Here is a 22,508-nt window from a genome sequence, read left to right on the forward strand (position 1 = left end):
CAGGCACGGCCGCGGCTCTCTGAGGCGGAGCAGCCCGGGATGTGGCGGGACTACACCTCCCATCATGCCCGGCCGCGGGGAGCCGCCGCCATTTTGCCGTTCTCCCTAACCGTTGAGCTCGGTCGGCTCCCCGTGCCCCGCCGTCGCTATGAGCCGCCTCAGCGGCGGTTGGGATGGCGGCAGCGGGCAAGCTCAGCTTCTGCTGGACCTGTGAGTGCCGCCCCTACGCCTCCCCCCCGCAGTCCCCCGGCCCCTCTCCGCGGTGCGGGGGGCGCCGGCGCTGAGCTGCCATGAGGACGGGCCGGCTGCCCTCCGCTGGGGGAGCGGGACTGGCAGGGGCCGGCAGGCTTCGGGTCTGGGTCGCGGCGTGTGTCAGCTGGCAGTTGGACACGGCAGGCGGTTGGGTTCGGTTGAGCTCAACGGCAGCAAGATGGGTGACGGGTGTGACGGGTGGCAGGGTGGGTGGCAGGGCTTGTCGAGGGCCGTCTGGCTGGAGTGACAGACGGCTGACCTGGTTTGGCAGGTGGGGAGCTGCACGGCCTTCGACAGGTCTGCAGGCGGAGGGGTGGTGAAGCTTCCCTGGTTGCTGCTGGACCCAGTGAGTCTGCTGGAGGGTGTTTTGCTCTGGCTCTGTTGTGCTGTCAGGGCCTTTGCGCTTGAGGGAGGTGGAGGCGGTAAGGATAAACCGTTGGTTTGACAGCTGAAAAAAAAAGAGCTGTCAAACAGTGCAGTTTGTTTTAGACTTATTCTTTTAAAGCGGGTAAGATTGTAATTGCCAGGTGTTGGGAAAATTTCTGCTCCACTTGGCTGGCTCAGTTATCTTTATCCCAAAAAGAGGAGTTTTTATCTTGCTTTATTAGAATAAATGGGGAGACCACTGGGAGCATTTCCTGGTAGGATCTCTCAATTCATCAGAGTTCACAGACCCTTTTTTTACCCCTGTCCCTGGACTCTGTGGTGAGCCCTCCTCTCCCTCTTTTCCCACTGGCTAAGCTATTTGGGGTTTGCACTCTCAGTTTGCCTAGCACATGCTCATCCCCCCCAGTAGGTACCATCCTTTGTTTCTTTTGTTTATGCATACTTTGTAATCTAGAGTCGAGTTTGTTGTTTTGCTCAACTAGAGCTATCTTTGTATGCTGCTTGACAAAGTCCATCCGTCTTTGTCCTGTCAAGCAAACAAGATTTACAAGCTGGTGCTAAGCTAGCATCTCCTGCTGTATATCTGCAAGATAAGTTTGTTTGTCAAGTTCTTCTTCACAGCCTTTATTCATCAGCCTTACCTTATTTTGCAAGGACATCTTACCATTTCTTCTTTCATCTCATATGGTATACCTGGTAAATATATATTTTTTTCATATAAGATGCGAGAATAGTGAAAACATAAATGATTAATTATCAAAGCATCAAATCATAGATGTCCTCTGAAAACAGGTTTTGAAAATAGTGCAATTCTTCTTAAGGTCAAGCTGGACAGGGCTCTGAGCAACCAGATCTATCTGTGGGTGTCCGTGTTCCTTGCAGCAGGACTTGGACTGGATGACCTCTAAGGGTCCCTTTTCAACCCAAGCAATTCAGTGTTTCTTCCATTTTTTTCTCCCAAGACAAATTTTAAAACTCAGCAGCAAGAAACAGTTAGAAGTAACTAAGAGACTCAGCATAACTCATGTTGATTTCTGAGGAAGACTGTTAAGCAAAGCAGACCTGGCTGGCCTGAAAGGGTCAAACAGGGAACATGCGGCCCCTCCTGAAAGGGAAGGACTGTCATGTGAGACTGGCAAGCGTAAGTTACAGCTTCTTTGTTCCGTGACCAAGAGCAGAACATGTTCTGTGAATAGAACGCCTTTTGATCACTGTACTGATCATAAACCATAAAAGAGTTAATTAAACAATGATGTATTACTGCCAGCTGCATGAATGTTATCTGATTTAGGTATTGTATACTCACATAGCAAAAAGATATAAAAAGCTTGTAACAACAATAAAGATTGCTTTTGCGCCACCAGAAAGTCTGTCCCAGGCGTCTTGAGCTGGTCTCCATCATTTGGTGCCGAAACCCGGGAACGAACCAGGGACCTTTAGATTTCCATTTCTCTACGCTGTTGTTGAAGTGTTCTCTGCATATTGAACTAACTAGTTGGTCTCAAATGGCAGGTACCTATTCACACATGGCTGGGGTAGTCCCCTTATAGTCAAAAAAAAACCAATCCACCCTACAGCAAAGTTTGTATTTTGATTTTAGATACAGTTTTTTCTATGTACTACAGTATATGATGACAGTTTGCCTCTATCAGGATGAGTCTAGCTTGATTTGCGGAATCAGAGTCTATAACCCAGAGTTAGGTTATAAAGCAGGCATGTTTATTCAATGAGCTGGCACATGGGGGATAATTCCTCCTTATGCACACCAACAAGCAAGTGCAGTACAGATTTGTAAAGCAACCTTATGCATATTCAAAACGTGATGTGGAATTTAGTTACATATTCATTAATTTTCCGGAAACTCATTTGCATGCTGCTTCTCCCCTTGACGCATGCGTGGTTCATAACAGGGGTCTTCCTTTGGTGGTCATGGGGATGAAGTTAGTCTCTTTGAGTCTTCACCTTTAGCCTAGTTTTGTGTTCAGCTATCAGAAGTAAACTGGTTCTTGCTGACAATGCCTCAGCACTTCCTCCTGATGTTTACATTCTGTCCATTCAGTTTACCACAGCACTCCATCCCTTATCCTGTTTTCTTCAGATTCCTGCTTAGCTTGCACCGTAATACAATAGCTAATCAACAACCTGTCTTTCCTTAATTCAAGCTTGCCAGGAACGTTCCTTTACTGTGGCCAAAATGTAGGTGTCATGTCAAATAAGTACAGGTCTTATGGGCGGCAGCTGAAAGAACTGGGGTTATTTAGCCTGGAAAAGAGAAGGCTCATCATTCCCTACAACGACCTGAAAAGAGATTGTGGAGACGTGGGGGTTAGGCTTTTTTCCCAGGTAAAGGCAACAAGATGAGAGATAATGGCCTTAAGTTGCCCCAGGGGACGTTCAAGTTGGATGTTAGGAAACACTTCTTCTCGGAAGGAGTGGTGATGCCCAGGGAAGTGGTGGAGTCACTGTCCTTGGAGGTGTTCAGGAGCTATGTGGATGTGGCACTGAGGGATGTGGTTAGCAGGCATGGTACGAATGGGTTGCTGGTTGGACTACGTGATCCTGGAGGTCTTCTCCAGCCTCAATGATTCTATTATTATATAATTCTAAGTGCTTAGCCCCTAACAGAAGTGCGTGCACTTTCGTGACAAAGGAAGGCTCACCCATTCTTTTGTGTATCTCGGTAGAATGCCATCCAAAGAGAAGGGGCGATCATACTGTAGTACATACACAGGCTAGTACAAAGGTGCAGAAAGTCTGTCTGGCTTATCCTAGCCCAGGATAGGATGCCCCTTCACATTAATCAGCATGCTGCACAGATCTATCAGCGATAAGGGTCACCAATGTGGTTTTTAGTGCTTTGATAGGATTATCTGGGAAGTAAACAACCTTTTATGATACCTGCTGACAGGTAAAGAATTATCACATTTAGAAAAAGGAAGGGTTGTAGATGGTGTAACCTGCATGTGCTGAGTGGGAGAGCTCTCATTATTATTCATCAGCAAGTTCATCCAACAGACTGTGACATGTCCATAGGGATCAGCTAAAGGCAGTCCACATGAGTGCTCAGGCAGTGGCAGTGCATACTGGCTGATGGATCTTTACAGCTGCAGCATGTGGTTAAACTCTGGATTCTGCTTGAAATCACCGCCTCCTCGTTACAGTGTCTTCTGAAGTGACTCACTACAAGTGTTCTTACTCCATTGTAATCTTGGTTTGCATGATTAATCTGTTAAATTTATGGATCACACTGCCTGCTTGCGTTCTCCTAGTTAGTTGTATATCAGGCCTAGTAATTTTTCTCCACACGTATTGTGGAGCTTGATACTCTTAACAAGTTTTACTTCCAGTTGGATATTAATGCTATTTTATTAGCAACACTGCAGCAATCTTCTCCATTGTACCAGTAGGATTACTACTTGACACTCGCAATTACATTTTAAAACCCTCAGATGTGTATTATTTTAGTGTACTGCGTTGTATCTCACTCTAATCAGGTGATGGCCATCCGTGCTTTAAGCTTGTTACTTAGGCCCTTGGGTCCGGTGTTGAACTAGCAGAACTTGCAGCAGAAACTGAAAGTTGAAACAAATCTGTGTATGTGCAGCACTCCTTTAATAAGGGCATTGTTTGTAAGATCTTCAAACTTAACGTGCATTTATACAGGTGTTTCTGCTGCTGCTTACTGCTTTTGCCCTTTTTGCCCTTTGCTCCCACCCCAAAAGAGCATTGGAGCACTCTGGAGTTCACTCCTCTTTAGCATGAGAGCATCATATAAAAAATATTTAGAAACTTTTTTTTTTTTCAAGTTACATTTTACATCCTGTATTAGTTTCTGTTTTCTGAAGTTTACTATTCCCAAGGTGAGAAATGACCAACTTAGACAGCTGATGCACTTCAAAGGCTGGCACATTAAGGTAAGCCTGTGGTTGGTTTACATACTGTGTTTGGTTGCAGGCTGACTGCATAGGAGTCCTAGGGCCTGCCAAGGAGGCATTTGGCAGGGAGGTGGAGGCAGTTGGGGCAGGTAACAGCTGTAGTTGTGCCGAGGCTCTCAGAGGTCTGGCAGGTGTTTTAAGATCATTTGTTCATGCCCAGACATGCTCAGAACCAAGCCAGTTTCTACAGTCAAAAATGAGGCTCTTAGAGCAACAAAAGCCAAATAGCATGTTTTAAGGTGTTTTAATTAAGATTGTCACCACACTGTAAAGAACTGTTCTGCTCGTGCAGTTAGGAATTGCTTAGATTTGATCATTCCCTGAGTTGTTCATAGACAGCATTAACAGATCGCCAGCCCATTGCAGGTCAGCACTTCCCCCAGACTGTCAGTGTGTTTGAAAGCTGAGACCTTAAGGAAGGTATCAGAACGTTTGCAGATGGCTGCATCTGCATGTAGAAAAACGGAGTGCTGAAAGAGCTTCAGTTTCAAAACAGAGCTCCCTTGTGTGGTCTTGCTGTGAATATAAGTTACCTAATCTTAAAGAATGTGGGAAGATGTATCTAATTTAGTTGCTTGTCTGTTTTAGCTTCCTTTCTTCTGGTTCTTTTCTTCTGATGTGCCCAAGCTCTAACATCTGTTCTGCTTTTCTTTTACATGTGATGTAACTTGATGTAAGCTGGATTGCTTGTAAAATAATTAGTTATCAAGATCTATGAAGATAGGGAATCTAGTTCAGGTAGCTATGGTCAGCAGATGATAGAACTTTCAGTTTAGGGCACTCCACTGATTACATATGCTCATATTAAGTAACAGGGCGTGGTGGGGAGATATCCTTCCCTAGTTTTGGTTTTGCTCTACTGTAATGCTTTTTAAAGTCCTGTAATTTCCTGGAAGACAAAGTGTTACCTTTTGTCTCTGGATATGGGTTGGATTCATGCTAACTAATTGTCTTGTTTTACCGAGGGACTTAATTTTTCATCATAATCTTTCCCTTCAGAGACAAAGAAAGTTTCTTCTTTAGGGACTAGCTGTCTCTATGTGTGCCAGTGAGTGCTGATGATCTGAAGGTCAGTCTGCTCAAGGTGCTTAGAAGGCATTCCCAAAAATTGCTTCTGTTGTTTCAGTGAGCCTGTGATTTTAACAACCCGAAGCTGCAAAAGTGAAGATTCTTCCTGGTTCACACGGATACTTGAGCCCTGTGTTTCTCTGAGATTAACATACAGTGTTTTAGCAAAGCACTACCTCCTGATAGAAGCCTTATGTAAGTTGAGTTTGATTAGCTGGCAAGGGGGAGAGGTTGTTCAGAACAAAGAAACAGTTTTGGACCTCTGATACAAAAGGTACACAGAGGGCAGAATCATGGCACCCACATACAGAAAATGTGGGTGAAACGGTACATGTTGGTGTTACTGTTAGTTCAGAATCTCTAGCCTGCTGTGTAGGAGCATCAGGCTGTTTTCTTCATGTTGATGAATGTTTTGAAGAATGAGAGCGAAGGAGAAGGAGGCCTAGCTATTGCTAAGAAAAGAATGTCTATTTTGATTCAAACCAACTGGTGGTTCTGATTGCAATAGGACTTCAGCCAGTTGTTCCTGTGAGAGCCTTACTTCTCAGCCCAGGGCATCTGAGTTTCCAAGATAACTGTTGCTGATGAGACTATTTGAATACCTTGTGGCTGTATGGAACAGCTGGACCCAATGAGGTCCAGCTTTTGGGTTAATTGTTTTGTTTCTAATATGTGATGCCTTTTTTGACTGTGTAACTTTCCTATATTTCAGGTGCGTTAAGTATTTGATAAAGAACTTTTCCAGATACACTGGAGATATCAAGACATTGCCACCTAACATTAAGGATAAACTAATTAAATTAATGAGTAGACAAGGGCAAATAACAGATTCAAACATCAGTGAGGTAAGAACCCACTAAGAACTGTTAGAACTGTTCCATCTGTGGTAGTTAATCCATAAGGATGAACTAAACTGTAACTCCTTATGTGTGACAACAGATGAATTCAGGGCTGTCTCTATCTTCACTTTTTTCTTGTTCTTTTCCCTACACTTTGTAATGCTAACAGTCATGTATTAAAAATAATAAAGCTTATACAAAATACATTTGTATGGGTAAGTAAATGAAAAACACTTTCCAGTCAGTGACAATTTACTTTTCTTTAATAAGCTGACAAACATAATCTCTTCTCAGTACTGCAGAGTAGGCTGTTTTAAACTGGTTATGCTAGAGACTGTAGTGTGTTTCAAGAAGCCAGTGCAAAATTTGGTAAAAGATTTCAGGAACTTGCTAAGTTTCTGTCACACTCTTGACATTAAGATTCATTGTCATTCTTTGAAATATGATTGTGCTAGAGCTCAAAATTGATGGTTCAACTTCTCTAACCACTTTTGCTCGTCAGCAAATGACTTTTCTTTGGCTGTAAATTAAGAGGCACATCTGTTTCGGTATCCATCCACTGTTATCTTGTTTGGCTTTGAAGGGAAGTGTGAGAATTGAGGAGAGCTAAAGGCTGACCTTGGTGAGCAGGAGATGAATGACTCCCTATTCGTAGCTTTTTTGAGCTGCAGTTCCCAAGAGACACAGTATCAGTTCCACAGAGCCAGAACAGTGAAAATAAAGTGTGGAGGAGAATTAAAAGGACTGTGGGAAAACCTTCAAACAAACCTTTTTATCTTCTGTATGCATCATTTTTCATTGTAAAAAATAATAAATTCTCTAGTGTTCTTTATGTCATTTTGGTGAGTTGGTGTTGACGCAATTTGATTTTGGCTGTTTTCACTATGTAATCCTTTCTAAGCATCATGAGAGATGCATATAATTATAACTGTATGACTGTATGTATAAATATTCAAAGACATTAAGATATCTTTAATCTGAGAAGAAACTGGGGAGTTGAATTATAATTTTTCCTCTGGCTCCTTGTAAAATCTCATCTGTCTTTGCTCAGCAGTTGGTCACTGCCTTTTCTTGGAGCTGTTTTTTCACTTGAATATTTCATTTTGGTTATTTTTCTCGTGTGTTTCCTTTCTCTGTTCCTGCAGTTTCCTATAATCACTTTCCTCGAGCGTGGTTTATCTTAGCTTTCTTTCCTAACAGTTTCCAGGTTTACTTTTATTTCATTTGTGCTTTTCTTTAAATGCTAACCACCTTTATGATTCTGATATTATACTGTTTCTCCATGCTATTCAGCACTCATGTTCTTTCATCTTGCAGGTATGCTTTCTGTTCAGCACAGCAAAACCACCTTAAGTAGTTTAGCTCTTACTGTTCCTTGCTTGCATAACCAAATATTTTATGCTCTGCACATTTGCAAAATCTCAATTCTTCTATATGGATAAGGAATTTTCCATCTTTGCTACTGCTTCCCTCTTGCTCTTTTCTTTTATACTCTCAACAGATCTGTTCTCTTGGATTTTTCCAGGCTGTGATGATTGATTGGCTTTTGTGCCTGTTTATTCCTTGCTGTTGTCCAGCATTTTGTTTACAGTTTTAACTTCTTGTAGTTGAAATTCTGTTTGCTTGCATTTATCCATTAGCTTTTATTCACCTCATCCTGCTCTTGCCCAGACTTGTTCTACCATCCTTTTTTTCCTTACTCTGCTTTTTGCTTGGAGCAGCTTTACATGAGATGTAAACTCCTTACTGCAGCTCAATTTTACCATAAAGATACATAAAGCACTTCAGCATTTGTCCACAGGATATAAGGCTGTACTTTAATCTCCTGTATTGTGCATCCAAACAGTCTTTATCTTAATTCCACCTCTTTGAGACAAATTAGATTTTAGTATCTGTATTCAATGAAAATGAATCTGTGAATAGTAACAGAAAGCAAACCTTTAAGTAATAACTAAATGTGTGAAAAATAGTCAGCTAGGGGAACTTCATACTCCAGCTACTTTAAATAATGCTATTTAAAGTGTATAGTGTATAGTAAAGTGTATAGTAATGTGGCTTCTTGTTTAGAACTCTCTACATCTAATAGTTCTTTTTCGTGTTTTACGGTTCTGATGTCTGATGAGGTTTTTCACGTGGCTTCAAAACCAGCAGTTTGCTCTCTTTTGTGGTGATCTGGGCAAGTTGAAGTTGTGGAAGAAACTTGATAGCCAGGGAAAGCATCTTCAATAAGCATTGATGATCACTTTGTGATCACTTTGACTTCAAGCATGTCAACTCTGGGTTTGGTATTAGCTCATGAGATACAAATTCAGAAATACAACTGAAATAGAAATTGAATGTGACTCTTGTGAAAACTACTTACAAGCGTGTTGGAGGTTTTATGGCATAAACAGATGTGTTTGAGGCTTCTAGTATTTAGAAAATACAATCGAAGCTGCCTTCTGTTTGCCACATTGGAAGAAGGTTGCAATTACAGTCTGCTAGAATTCTTCCTTCTTGTCAGAAGGCTTGTTTGGCTTCACTAGTAAAGATGTCAGCATCATATGTATTTGAACAACATAAGAACAGTGTTCCTTGTTCTTTGTGAGTTAAAAGAGGGAGTGAGAAGCTGAAGGGGGTAGTATAAGGTAATGATCTAACATTTGCCTATTGATCAGAACACACAGTGACACAAGGTCTGGGAAGAGGAGGACTGCAAATAATATTTAGTAAAAAGTGATGAGAGTCACTGAAAGTGAAATGAAAGGTAAGATATGTGGTTATTACCACAATCTGAGGCCTTCCATCACTTTGGGTCTAAGTTTAATAAATGCACTTTGGGGGAAAGGAAGACCTGTGGTCTTGTGGGATTTAAAGAGACTCTTTAATGAGGATTTGGTACCTCTGCGTGTGTGGGGGTGAGAAAAATACTCTGGGGCAAAATATTTTTTAAGTCTCAGCTTAAATCTGCTTAAGACATTACATTTGTTTGTAATCAGTGTTTACACTTCAGCTTTCTGCCATCCAATTTCTGGTCAATCTGAGAATACTATCCCTGGTAAACATAACTGACATACTGGTGTTAGCAACTGTGGAATCCGCTGTTGAAACAGTAGTGTTAATGTGCTCCTACTCTAGATTTATCACAGAAATGCAACGTTTGTACTGTGGCAGGTGAACTGTTGTGGCAAATCTAACATGTTCTCTTTATGGATTTTAATTGTCAGGATTGACAACGCCATCCTCTAGTGGGTATTTTAAAAAGTTCTTTGTGATGTCTAACATTACCAGTATTTTGGATTAAAATCTGCAGTTCTGTGACATAGCAGGTTTTTGTTACAGGTATTGCACCCTGCTGTAGAGTCGTTAGACCTCCAAGCATGTGATGTTTCAGATAATGCATTATTGCAGCTTTATAACTGCAAGCAATTGAAAAAAATCAACTTAAACTCCTTCAAAGAAGACAGATTGGGAATCACTTCAGAAGGTATGTTTGTTATCTGTGTGTAGATTATTGGGATCTTGTTTCTGTTTTATTTTTCTTTTAGATTGGAGTAAATTGCAAAAATACATAGTGTAACTCTTGCTTTAAAAGGTCCCCAGTGCCACACCAATACTAATTAAAAGTAACTTCAGTGGTGTAAACTGTAGGCCTAGAACGATGATTGTCTTATGAAAGAGAGCTATCAGGTTACTGATAAAGCTGGTGTTCATTTAATGGTATTTTTCACTTCATTTTGTTCTTCAGTAAATGAGTTTGTAGCATTTCCTCTTACTTGAAAGATTTAGCTTACTTTAGGATTTGGTATTTCAAGTATTATTTTTAACCTGCAGTCTTAAGTTGTGTCAAGAGCTATTGGCTTGTAAGAATTAAGTTTGCTAACTTTTTATTTCCCACAACCTTTGTTCTGTCTTTTCATTATGCTTGTTTCTTTGCTCCATCATTAGCTCATCCATACTGGAAAACTGAGGCTAAATATTCATTTAGAGTTACTATATACCTTACTTCAGATCAGCCTTGTCTGTATTTTCTTAGCACTGCATATTGATGTGCTTATCTTTCAGTGACATGTTTTTAGTTGATTTTATTTACTTGTTTTCAATGTTCCTGCACTGTTGTGCTTCTTGATCACTGAGACAGTTTAGGGGTCTCCCCTAAGGCATGAAGGGTCTCCCTTGCCTTCTCCCTTCATGAAGGGAGACCCTTCATGCCTCCCCTTCATGCATTCATCAGTCCATTGACATCTACTACATTTCTTAAGATAGCAGCTGAACCCAGAGGTCTTTGTGTCGATTTTTTTTCTCTATTTGGGTAGAGATTTCTGATTACTTTGCTGTTAATAAGTTAACAACGATGTGTTCCTACTCCATTCAACTTTGCTAACTTTCCTACTCACAAGCAGAGCCCTTAATATACTGAAAATCAGAGTTGCCACACTTTTAAGTTAAAATAGTTCTTATTCACTCATTTCTATTGTGTACACACACACAAGCAGTTTAAAGAAACGTTGCCTTTTACTATCTCACTGATGGGTTTTTGGTTTTTTTTCTGAAGAAACCTGTAAATTTGCATTCCATTACCATATTTTCTACTGTAAACCAATTCTGAATCAAACAAATACTCTTTTATCCATGTTGCTTTGAAGTTCTCACATAGTAACATACACTGATAGCATTCAACTTTTTATTTCTTTGTATCTAGAAATTATGTAATTTTCTGTACAACTGGAATCACCATGTTGCCATAATCTCTGAAATAATTTCCTTTCTTGAACTGCATCTGTAGTTCATGTACTTTTGTTATTTCTGGGGTGGTGAAGGCCTGGCACAGGTGCCCAGTGAAGCTGTGGACGCCCCATCCCTGGAGGCACTCAGGGCCACGTTGGTTGGGACCCTGGGCAGCCTGAGGGCTGGGTGGCAGCTCTGCACACAGAACTGATTGGGCTTTAAGGTCCCTTCCAATCCAAGCCATTCTACGATACGATTCTATGATTTTATTGGCTACTTGCTGACACCTCTGTGCAAATGTTTTGGTTGTTGGCAACCCGCAGGGCACTGAGGGCACCAGCAGCCCTTAATGACCAGTGTCATGACCACCCTTATCACACCAGGTGCCCATGGGCCTTCGGGCCTGACGTGAACTGTCACGGTTCCTGTCCTCCTTCTGAACTATTATTTTGATTCTGGTTTTTTGAGTTGCCTTGGATGTGACCCATTGCCTCATTGCCTGGTATTCACTGGACCATCAGCAGGGCCTGGTACTGTCATCTCTGCTGTGCTCACACAGCTCAGTGCCATGGGGCTGCGGCCTGTTGCTGAGGGCACTGCGCTGCCTGTGTTGTATCTAACCTATGCTCATGGCTTGCATTCACTTAGAGAGCAGCCCTGATCTTGCTGCTCCTTGACTTAAACACTTTAATCCTCTGCTACTAAGCACTGTCTTCTTGCTAATTGTAGTGCCACACCAAGTATTGTTCTTAATTGGACTTAACTCTTTTTTTGTCTTCCTGTCCACTAATAATCCTGTAGGCAGTACTAAATCTTTCTGTATCTGAACTTAACAAGTGTGTATATGAAGGCCTGGTGTGAAAGTGGAGAGGACTGGAGTAAATTACTGCAATCATTCTGCAGTTCAAAGGGGTTTTAGTGCTTGGTTTTGGTCATTCCTCCTCCCTCATCACTTGGGCAGACTGTTTAAGTAAGACCACTTTCCTGATGAATGTTCCCCGGTGTTCAAACATTCCAGCATGTGTCTTCCTTCAGGAGCCAGCAAGCTATTGCTGCAGTTTCCCCGAGTTAGTGCTTCTTTCTGCCTGCCACCAGCATAGTATAGTTGGCTGTGATTTCTCCCAGTCAAGGTTTTGTAGTTTTGTTTATCTCAGCTTGACCCTCCTATCCATTGGAGTTGTTTTCTTCCTAGATCTGCATTTAAAGCCCTAACTTATCATGCTATTTTCTCTGGATTTGCTCTGGTTGTCAGTACTTCTTAGCAAGGATTTCCAATGCATATAGACCAGCAAAAATATTTCACAAAGTATCCAAAAATATCTAAATATCTATCCTTATCATTCTGCATTATCTTTAAAATTACGCTTCTTCCTCAGTTTCTCTAATGTCAGCCTATCACCTATCCTATTTCCTTTCTCCTCTAGAGCAGCTCTCTCCACCACCATCCTGTTGGAGGATGCTGCTCCATCTTCTGTTTCTGCAAGTTTCACATGCCTGTTTTCCAGCACAGCATAATGTTCATTAACTTGACTTCTTCTCATCCCCTGTCTTTTCTCTCACTTGACTGCATGATGGCATTTTCCACTGATCACATTGGACCTACTGTCCGTGTAACCGTGTTGACCAAATGGCTGAAATACTTCAGTTTTTATGAACAGACATTGTTACACCAAAACTAGGATGCAACTACAACCATACCATTTCCAGAGGTATCTCAAGCCATTGTTTATTGGTTTTGTTTTTTTTTCTCCCACTCATTCACTGAGTTGATATCTTTATGTAGATAACATCCCTCAGGTATCTTGTTTACATTATGGAATTCAGCTTTAGAAATCTTTATCAGCACTGGCATTCTTCAGCAGTACCGTTCATCAGGTCTCTGCCCTTGTTAGGTGATGTCAATTTATTTTTTCTTATCCTTCAATTAGCAAAACAAAAAAGTGACCACAAAATGATTTTCATGTGCAGGATCTTGCTGACGTGGCATGGAATGAAAGTTGAGCGGTCAGTGACCACCAGAGGACAGCACAGAGATTTCAGTGGGGTGATTATGTTACAGTGACTGATTATTTTTTTTTAATTATTCTGTTTCTTTGACAGGTGTCACTGCCTTGGCCTTATCCTGCCCTTATTTGCGTGAAGCATCTTTTACAAGGTGCTGCAATATAAGTGACAGTGGACTTCTTGCTCTTGCACTCAATTGCCAGTTCTTACAAATACTGAACCTGGGCAGCTGCTCAGGCATCATGGATGCATCTCTGCAGGCGCTAGGAGAAAACTGTAAATTTCTTCACAGTGTGGACATTTCATCTACTCAGGTAACTCTGATGGCAATAGCTTATCACTGACTTTGGTTTATTTAGTTATTTATTTAAGATTGGCGTGATTATCTTTATTAAACGTGATAAACAATATCTTTTTAGATCAGTTCCTAATAAGGCTTAGGACCACGGTTCGTTTCCACTTTTCTCTTCTTAAGGAGGAGGACTCACACTGAACATAATCACTCACTGCTACAGTCAGCTGAATGCTATATCTCATTATCTCCAAAATTCCTTCTTAAGGAAAAGAAATACATGTTTCTGCATTCTGGCAATCAGAAAAATACACATTTTGGTATTATAGCATGCATTGAGGACTAAAGATGCATTTATTAAAATCCACATGCTGTTGGAGACTTCAGTGTCTTTATTTAGTATAATCATTTCCTTCAACTTATAAAATACTTCGTAAGAAGAGGGTACAACATTGGACACCTTAGTATGTTCTTTCAGGTAAGACAAACAAAACCTGAATAGTAATAATATATATTGTTCAACTATACATACCCATACTGTCAGCAAAGAGTCCATAATTAGTTCTACTTCAAGAGTGATTGTGTTTTCTGAATGGATTTATCAGAGTTATGTTACGGAGTCAACAGGGGAAAAATGACATGAAAAATGTAGGAAAGAGCAGATAAGAGGATTTAGCAGCAGTTGCTATTTAGCATAAGGAGGAGAGATTGGGATACAACAGCACTACTAGAACAGGCTTTATAATTATGGTTAGATAATGAAGTGGATGAAAGGAATTTCTGAGATAATGAAGTGTAGCATTCGGTTGACTGTAGTGGTGAGTGATTACTTTATGCTCAGCATGAGTCCTACATGGAGCATTCATAATGAAGCATCAGATATGGAAAACATGGGACAGGTTTGTATTTTAGGTGCTGTTGTTCTCCTTGAAGCTTTTCCTGAAGTAGGGCATCAAAAGTCATTTTTTTCTGTGGTAATTTTTATTACTATCATTGAAGTCTGTTTCTTCAAGCTTATTTCTTGATTTTCAGTTCCCTTTCCTATTTCCTCTCTTCCTGTCCATGAAATAGGTAACGTGAGAAACACACTTAAAATTAAAGATTTCTAGTCTGGCAAGTATTTTAGTGATAGCAGCAAAGTTTATTCATTGTTGCAGTAGTGGTTGCACACCTCCATACTGGCAAGGGAGAAATTGCATGCCTAGTTAATAAAATTGATTCTGTTATATACCCTGGACCTGACACAGGTAATATCTCTCCTGGTGCCCATTGGTTGAGTGTCTCAGGCTCACAGTCTTCCCAATGCTGTTGCTATGGTACATCTCCACATAAGGACTGTTACCAAATTGTTGTCTTTAGGTATGCTTTGTATGTTTTGAAATATTGGAGATATTTCAAAGTTAGCACATCCGTTCTGCTTTGTACTGTGATAGGAGGGCAGTATTTCAAAGTTAGTGCATTCGTCCTGTCCTGTGCTGGGCTCTCCCCATCCTGCTTGCTTTCATTATCTTATGCTATCTCAATCCTACCCGAGTCATTATTCCCCATTCTCTATTCTCACTCTATTCATCAGCTTTCTTTATGTATCAGTAACATATACAACTGTTTCACAGGAAGGTTTGTAAGTTCAGTAAAGGCCTACATTGCATACAGAAAATACTGGAAACTTCTGCTGCAAAAACACAATCTACCTCTTACAACAAGTTTCCTGGTATGTGTTTTAATTGGGATGAACTCCTCTTGAATAAGTAAATGTTTGAACACCTTTTGTTCTTTCCTATTGGTCATACGGTGATAAAACACTAGAATTCTGAATTTAGTTTGACTAAATGAAACATAGTAAGTATCAATTAAACAGTCTTAACATCTTCTGTGACATTGCCAGTTACAGATAAGCAGACTAAAGGAGAGAGATTTAGTGGGTCATGCCTATAGAGACTGCAAGACATAACCACATCCTTGTGTTTGTGTGCCAGAATGAATAATAAGAATGAAGTGAAAGTGGCAAATGTGCATGAAAGAGTAAAACAGTGAGAAATCTGGAAATAGATGAGCCAGCAAAGAAGGGCCCACAGCCTGCTGCAGGAACAAGGAGACAGATGTAGGATAGGCTGCAAAGGGGCAAATGGCTCAGAGTGGTGTCAGCACTTTTAGAAATAATCTCATGTGGTGACTGTGGAGAGATGGAATACAGGAAGTGGAAGATTGACACAAATAAGAACAAATGGGGTGGGCAAAACAAGGGAAGTAATGAGTAAGAAGAAGGTGTAGCTCTGCACTCCTGCATACAGAGAGTGTATAAATAAAAACTTGGTCTGAAAAAGCTCTGCTATGCTGGTACAGAGCTGTGTAAGAAAGCTACTTATGCTTAGGTGTCAGTATGTTTACATTATCATTCTAAGGAGTTAGGTTTTATACTGAAATTCTGTGCCTACTGCACTACTTCTAGTCTGTCCTGTATCCCAGTAGTGTCAACAGGTAGGAACACGGGCTCTAGAGTCCCAGTCCCTACACAAATTAAATAGTACATTTCCTCTGTAATCTTCAGTGATTCAGTATATGGCAAATACCTGTAGGAAGAATCTTTCTGAAATGGTTGTGCACACTTCTGTGCAGGGCAGTGTAGTTTTCTGCAAAATGTGTTGGCAAGAGCAGGGGTGTTGCTGGTTAGGTGTTCTGTCTGTGCAGGCACTTCTCACGTAGAATAGGGGTGGGTTGTTTCTGTGTTTGACTGCTGATACCTGAGTAACCTAAGCCTTTGCTACGTGTACAGGAGTTTGGTGACTGATCTACACCAAGAGCCCGATGTATTTGTGGCTTGATATTAACCATAGATGGCTAATCTTTAATACGAGAGCATATGTAGTATTACAAATAGTGCAAATGGATACTCAATAGAGTATGAAACAGTACTGCAACGCTGCTAAGTATAGCAGTACTTAAGGCAAGGAAGGGAGGAGGCTTTTGTTTTAATAAAAGCTGGTTTAGTGCTTAATATATTCACAATCATAAAGACAGAGTTCAGATGGTTTGTGGGGTTGTTAAGGCACCAGCTAGAAGGTCTGGTCCAGGTTTCTTTTGATGACATGGAGGAGAAGAGGCACAGCTGTCAAATCTTAACTTGGTTTGTTCTTAGGTTGGTGACTGTGTACTGGTTTTAGATGTACCATCTTAGGCCCTTTAGGAAATTACAGTGATTAATCTCTCTGCTTTTGTCCCACATAAGGAATTTATTAGAATGTATTTGTTTACTGTCCTTTGTCTCCTGCTGTGGCTGTCTTGAGAAACTAAACGTGCTGAGCTAGGCACTGCCATTCGTATTGCCCTTTCTGTACTTTCACACCGAGTCATTAATTCTTCATTTGCACTGGTTTGATCCTTTCTGTACAGCCAATTTGCAATAGGTGGCCAGTAGCCAAGAAGACAATTTGTGCAATGGAAATAGTCAAATCTTTAAACAGAAATGGAGCTTGTGGTATCCGAATTCTAGCTGTCAGATTGGGCTGAATCTCACTATGTGTGTTTGGTGACTGCAGTAATACAAGGCCAATTGGAAATGAGGAGGAATTTTAATGAATTTAGTTCCCAGAAGTGAACATTTAAATTGTTCTTACTTGCCTTTCTGAGGAAAGCCCTCTGTGCCTCTCTTTTTCTCTTGCAGATAATCATTGCTTTGTGGTTTTCAATAGCCAATCTGATAAAACCTTTTAGTGCAAGTGTATGATGAGTGCTGAAAGACTGTTCGTTTGAGGGAATTTTGTGCTAATTAGCTGGTTTGCTTCCACGTGAGTGAAAGTAGGACTACAGATAAAAGGCTGCTGTGATTACTCTTTTTTTCTTTCTTTTCTTTTTTTTTTCCTACCCAAGATGCTTCCTTCATGAATGTTTCCAGCAGGGAACATTTTCAGCAGTCGTGAAAACAGCAGGAAAATTAGTTCACATAGAGCAGAAGTGCTTTAGGGCTTATAAATTAAAAATGCCATACACCCACTGTTAAATGAGCCCACAAAGCCACAGATACAGCAGTTCCACAGCTGGGCTGAATCACGTATGTAGTATGATGCAAGTATTTAATAGATGGGGAAAAAATATACTTGGATAGTTTTCTCTGCAAACCTAGTTTGGAAGAAAATACATTCCTGTTAGATGTATTAAGTGACTGTAGGGAGAGTATAAATTAATATAAGAAGTCTTTCCCAAATAGTTATGTTTGAAAAATGGAGCTTTAATCCAATGTGTTAATAAGTGTTGGTTTTTTTTCTAGGTAACAGATGATGGTGTTATAGCACTAGTGAACGGAATGTGTTCAAAGAATTTAAAGGTAAACTATCAAATCTACCAACAAATGAATTACAGAAGGAAATAGACTGAGTAGTAGTGTGGATTTTGTTTCTTTGCTGTGCTGTGCTTAATAACATGTTCCTGTGCTTTTGGTCTTTTTAAAAACCATACATTCAGATGCTTTTGTATTTAGGTGGGTTTTTGTTGACAGTTCTACTAAAGCAAGCTTTTATATCATTACGTGGAATGACATAATTTAAAAACAAAACTTGTGTTCTATCAGTATACAGAACTAGAGAAGTTTAGGTCTGTACAAGCAGGGGCAAAAAGAAAGGAAAATGCAGCGCTATTTGTTAGTCTCTTCTTCAGTCTCTCTTCCTTATCTATGTCCTGATCCTTATACATCTGCTTCACGTCATGAAAGTAATGTGCAAAATGTATAGGCAGTGGTCCAGTGTCAGGCACGGGTGAAATAAGTAGTGTCTTCAAGTAATCAAGCTAGCAAGTAGTGAGATTGTGAAATCTTTGTACTTCAGGAGGCGTTCAGATTCCGCACTTCACTTACTGCTTGTAATGAACTAAGAACAAACACACAAACACCAGCTTCTGTATTTCTTGTTTCAGTGAATACAGTTCTCACTTTCTGTGTCGTCATTCTGTTCAAGGTTACATTTATTGCAAAAGCTCCCTTTCATTTACTTGCCCTTTCAAGATCCTTGGAGCTCATGGTTTGGAAAGAGACTTCACAATTAAACAGTGCTTTGTTGGGGTGCCTGAAGAATATATTCCCAGATACTATTTTCATTAGCTCTGATGTTTTATTCTCAGCGTTTCTTCTTATATGTTGTGTTTATTGGTGTAAAAAGTAGGCTGGAGAACACTAATTTTTAACAGGAACAACAGACATTTGATAGTAACCTGTCAAAGCCAAATGGAAGAAAACTGCCAGGAAGAAAGTCATTCTGTCCTGCATGAAAACAAACTGGTAGGAGAATGTGTGATAGGAAAACTGTTGGGACTCAAACTCTGTGGAATCTCACAGAAAAGTTTTTTCAGGTCTCTTGAATAATGCATGCATTTGGAGAAAAGTTAAATTTATGGGTTTAGATTTTTGTGGTGTCAAAACTAAAAAAGCTGTCTTGATTTTTTTTTTTTTCTTTTTTTTCTTTTTTTTTTTTCCTGAGAGTGTTTTGCTGGTCTGTACACAACCACATAAGGGATCAATGCAGTGAGGAACAGTAGGTCATAACTTCTTCTGGGTGAGGAATCTCTGAAAGCACTGGGGAAATGGAAGCTTTACCTCCAAAACTGAGAGTGCTCTGGTAGGCAGTTTTTAATATTATTATTATTACTGTCTTCTTAACACAGGAAATCAATATGGAATGCTGTGTTAATCTGACAGATGTTGCTGTGGAAGCAGTGCTCACTTGTTGTCCAAAGATACGCACTCTTCTGTTCCATGGATGCCCGTTGATAACAGGTGGGTCAAGTCAGGCTATCTCTTGATTTTCTAAACACGTTACAAATTTTCCCATTGCTTGTCTGACATCAGACTTTGTAGATTAATAAATATTCTATATGAAACTAGATATTTTTTTTTACTTTCTTATGAAAGCAATCTAGAACAAAGTCCTACAAAGTCAGAAAAATATGAGGTGTGAGTCAGAAAAATATGATCAGTGTTTCACAGTGATAAATATGCTTAAGAGAGTTGAATTACATCTGCTGTAGGAATCCTAACTTTGCTTTTACTGAGTCTGACGTGGTTGAAATGATTGTTTTTAAACTTTGTATTAATGCAACAGGTACATATTTATTGAAACTGATACTAAGAGTAAGACACTTAATCACAGATTGTATGATTCTATGAACCAGTTATGAATAACCAAGATGGAATGGTATCGGTGTGGCCCCAGTTTCAGTCTTCTGTGGAGGGTAATGGGGTAAAATTTTTTTGAAGGAAATGAACTATTGTCTTTGGATTCAGAAAAATTTGCTCATGCAAAAGAACATGAAGTGCCTAACAGCATGAGAAGTGCTTTGTTAAGGACAAAAGTGGCCTTCATTGTTGCATCTTGCGTTTTATTTCCCTCTATGACTGAGTTTCTCTTTTAAAAAAATTAACTATGAAGTTGTCATGAAGTTATTTTTAAAACAGAAATTTAGTCTTACAGGGAGAGTAAAGTACTTTTTTGTGAGTACAGGACAAGATGTTAGAACAGTGATGATCTGTGTCCTTCCTGTGTTCGTTTTCTATGTGCATTAAAAAGTGGAGCATAAATGCAGATAAAATTAGTTTATTTTGTTAACCCGATTCTAAACAGCACCTGTATGTTATTCTGAAGGAATAACAATATCTTTTTCTCTTTTGTAGGCCGTTCACACGATGTTTTAAGGCAGCTCATGATCTCAAACAAAATCAAGCAAGTGACGTGGACCGTTTACTGACTGTTTTTTGCCTGCTTATGTATGAGTGTAAAGTTTACAGTTAGGAGAGCTGTTTCAGGAAACAAGCACCTCTAATAAACAGCTGGTGACTTCTGTACCTGCAGATTGCTTCTCTGCTTCTTCCCACCAGAGGTCTCCATTGCCATTCCGGTCTTTGAGTGCGAGTCTGAGCTTTCCTAGCGACTGCTTAAGAGCCCTGTCTGTCTTTGCAGCACCGATCATGATTCGTTAAAAGGAAAGTTAAATTACAGTCAGCGTTACACTGTCATCTCTCAGCCTCCTTGAGCAATCAGATTTGGCTGTTATTAAGCATGTTGTAGCATCTGAGCTACCTACACAGACCTGGTCTTACTAAGTCCCTGCTCTGAGTTTTTATGCTGAGAGGATAATTATAGCTTGTTTGTCTGGAGGAAAAAACTGTACATACCTTTCTTTTGATGTTATTGATATTACAGGTTTCTGTCTTTATTTACCATTGGTATTTACAGAACTCTTACACATCTAAAACTATGGTCTGAAACATGCAAACACAGAAGATCTTTGGAATTATTGTAGTGTTTAACAAATCTCAGAATAGTGCTGATGGCTGATAAAATAATCTTATATGATACTCATTTGCTCTGGCTTTCTCCTATTGCAAAATCATTGGAGGGAACAAAGCATTGGTCTCTGTAAGCATGGCTAGGAGTGAAGTCAGACCACGTTTAGCATTGGAGTACATGAATCTTGAGACAGAAGAGTTCAGCGAAGTTTGTGTTCTGGTTTATACAGTTTATCACATCTCCAGTGGCCTCTAGAAGATGAAAATGTCTGTTTATGTATTGTTTGACTGTAGTCATTTAAAAAAAATTGTAAGCATAGAATTGATTGTGACAGAACTGTGATTTCATCATAATTACAAGTCATGCTCACTGGCTTTGTTGAAGCAGTAGAACTTACAGTGAGACCTATATGATTTCTGCATTAAACTTCTAAAAATGTAACTTCAGCAGTGCAGAGAGCAGACAGCACACTGTGTTGATATTCCACGTTTGGAAATAGCAGGATTTAGCTGGGCAGGTCTTACTCAGATCTGATGACTTTCAAAAATGACTGAGTTTAGACAACAGTAAAGAGTGTTTATTTTAGAATTTAGTGCTTGTTTTAGCTCATGCTGATTTTAAATGTTGCAGAAATAAAAGTGTCTTCTACTAACCTATTTAAAGTACAGTACAAAAGGCATGGAAGATAATGCATCCAGTATTGTTAAAGGATATTACAGTATCTGATAAGGATCTCTGCTTCTCTCTTGATTATATGGCTTATGGAAGAGCAAGTCCATTTAGAAAACTTGTTCATGTGTAACTGAAAGCATAATTCCAAAACTCGGGAACATAAATCTCTAACTCTTTTTGCATGAAGTAATTGATCTGTTGTGTCTGATTTCAGGAAGGGTGCCACAAAAAGAGGTGGCATCATGAGCTACCAGAAGTGAGAAGAGGCTCCAGGAGCCTCCTGCCCAAATCAAGGCCAGCTCTGAGCTCAGCCAGTTAACTCAGGGCTTTCTCTGACTAAATCTCTCAAGTGCTACAGTCAAAAAGAAAATTATAAATGGAAATATATAAAGCAGCTTAAGGTGGAAGACCACTGAGGCCTGTAACAGCAAAGGACACTTACAGTGCTAGCCCTTTGCTAATGTAACTCTGGATTTGTCACATTAAAGGCAAATGCAGCTTACACTGTCCTTAAATGTGCATGCAGATTCAATGTTCTGCAGTCTTTTCTGAATGTGTAACTTAGTGCTGTACCTCACTTTGTGCTTTAAAAAAAAAACCAGTACATCAGTGTGATGAGTAATACTGCATTCTTAGGCTTCAAATTTTGAGTCTCAGTCAGTCCTTCACTTCCAGAGCTCAAGACTGCTGTTTGAGAGGTTTGTTACTAGCATCCTTCTACTGGAATCATTTTTGATTCAGGTTGAGACACAGTCATTTTTAATAGATGTTTAAGAGTGGAGGAGTGAAGCTGGAGATGAACATTGTGTATGTGCTTACCAGTTCATATTTGATATTGTGCTTTTGTGTTACTGTTGTAGATTCTTGAGTGAGCACTGTCAAATATTTGTATATTGCTTTGAATATTAAAGCCAGTAAGTCTTCTGTTTGGATATTTCTGAAAACGTGTTAAGATGCATTTTATGATGTCTGAATGTCATATTTGTGTGAGTGTTCACTTCCTATTTTGTAAGCAGTCTCTCTTTCTGAGTGCCACCCACTTTTTCATAGTTACAAGCTTCTACCACATCATCATGTGGGG

At 39.9% G+C, this 22,508-nt stretch overlaps 1 protein-coding gene across 3 annotated transcripts; it reads left to right on the forward strand.

Moving 5' to 3' along the window:
* The first annotated feature begins 1 nt into the window (after position 1).
* On the forward strand, positions 2–22,354 carry AMN1 (antagonist of mitotic exit network 1 homolog). 3 transcript variants are annotated; one of them, XM_048934356.1, is made up of 8 exons: positions 98–210; positions 5,701–5,837; positions 6,355–6,487; positions 9,803–9,947; positions 13,289–13,506; positions 17,749–17,805; positions 19,134–19,245; positions 20,140–22,349. In XM_048934356.1, coding segments are annotated over exons 2-8 (741 nt in total). In that variant the 5' UTR covers positions 98–210; positions 5,701–5,835; the 3' UTR covers positions 20,214–22,349. The 3 variants fall into 3 exon arrangements, with proteins under 3 accessions (XP_048790312.1, XP_048790310.1, XP_048790313.1); XM_048934353.1 differs by lacking the exon at positions 5,701–5,837 and having other exon boundaries at positions 75–210; positions 20,140–22,347; XM_048934355.1 differs by lacking the exons at positions 5,701–5,837; positions 6,355–6,487 and having other exon boundaries at positions 2–210; positions 20,140–22,354.
* The last annotated feature ends 154 nt before the right edge of the window (positions 22,355–22,508 follow it).

Source organism: Lagopus muta, chromosome 1 (assembly GCF_023343835.1).
Source record: "Lagopus muta isolate bLagMut1 chromosome 1, bLagMut1 primary, whole genome shotgun sequence".
NCBI classification, from domain to species: domain Eukaryota; kingdom Metazoa; phylum Chordata; class Aves; order Galliformes; family Phasianidae; genus Lagopus; species Lagopus muta.

Coding starts and splice junctions, on each gene's coding strand:
- AMN1 (XM_048934353.1), top strand. CDS start 149: ATGAGCCGCCTCAGCGGCGGTTGGGATGGCGGCAGCGGGCAAGCTCAG. Junction 6,488..9,802: donor CAGATTCAAACATCAGTGAG/GTAAGAACCCAC, acceptor TTTTTGTTACAG/GTATTGCACCCTGCTGTAGA. Junction 9,948..13,288: donor ATTGGGAATCACTTCAGAAG/GTATGTTTGTTA, acceptor TTTCTTTGACAG/GTGTCACTGCCTTGGCCTTA.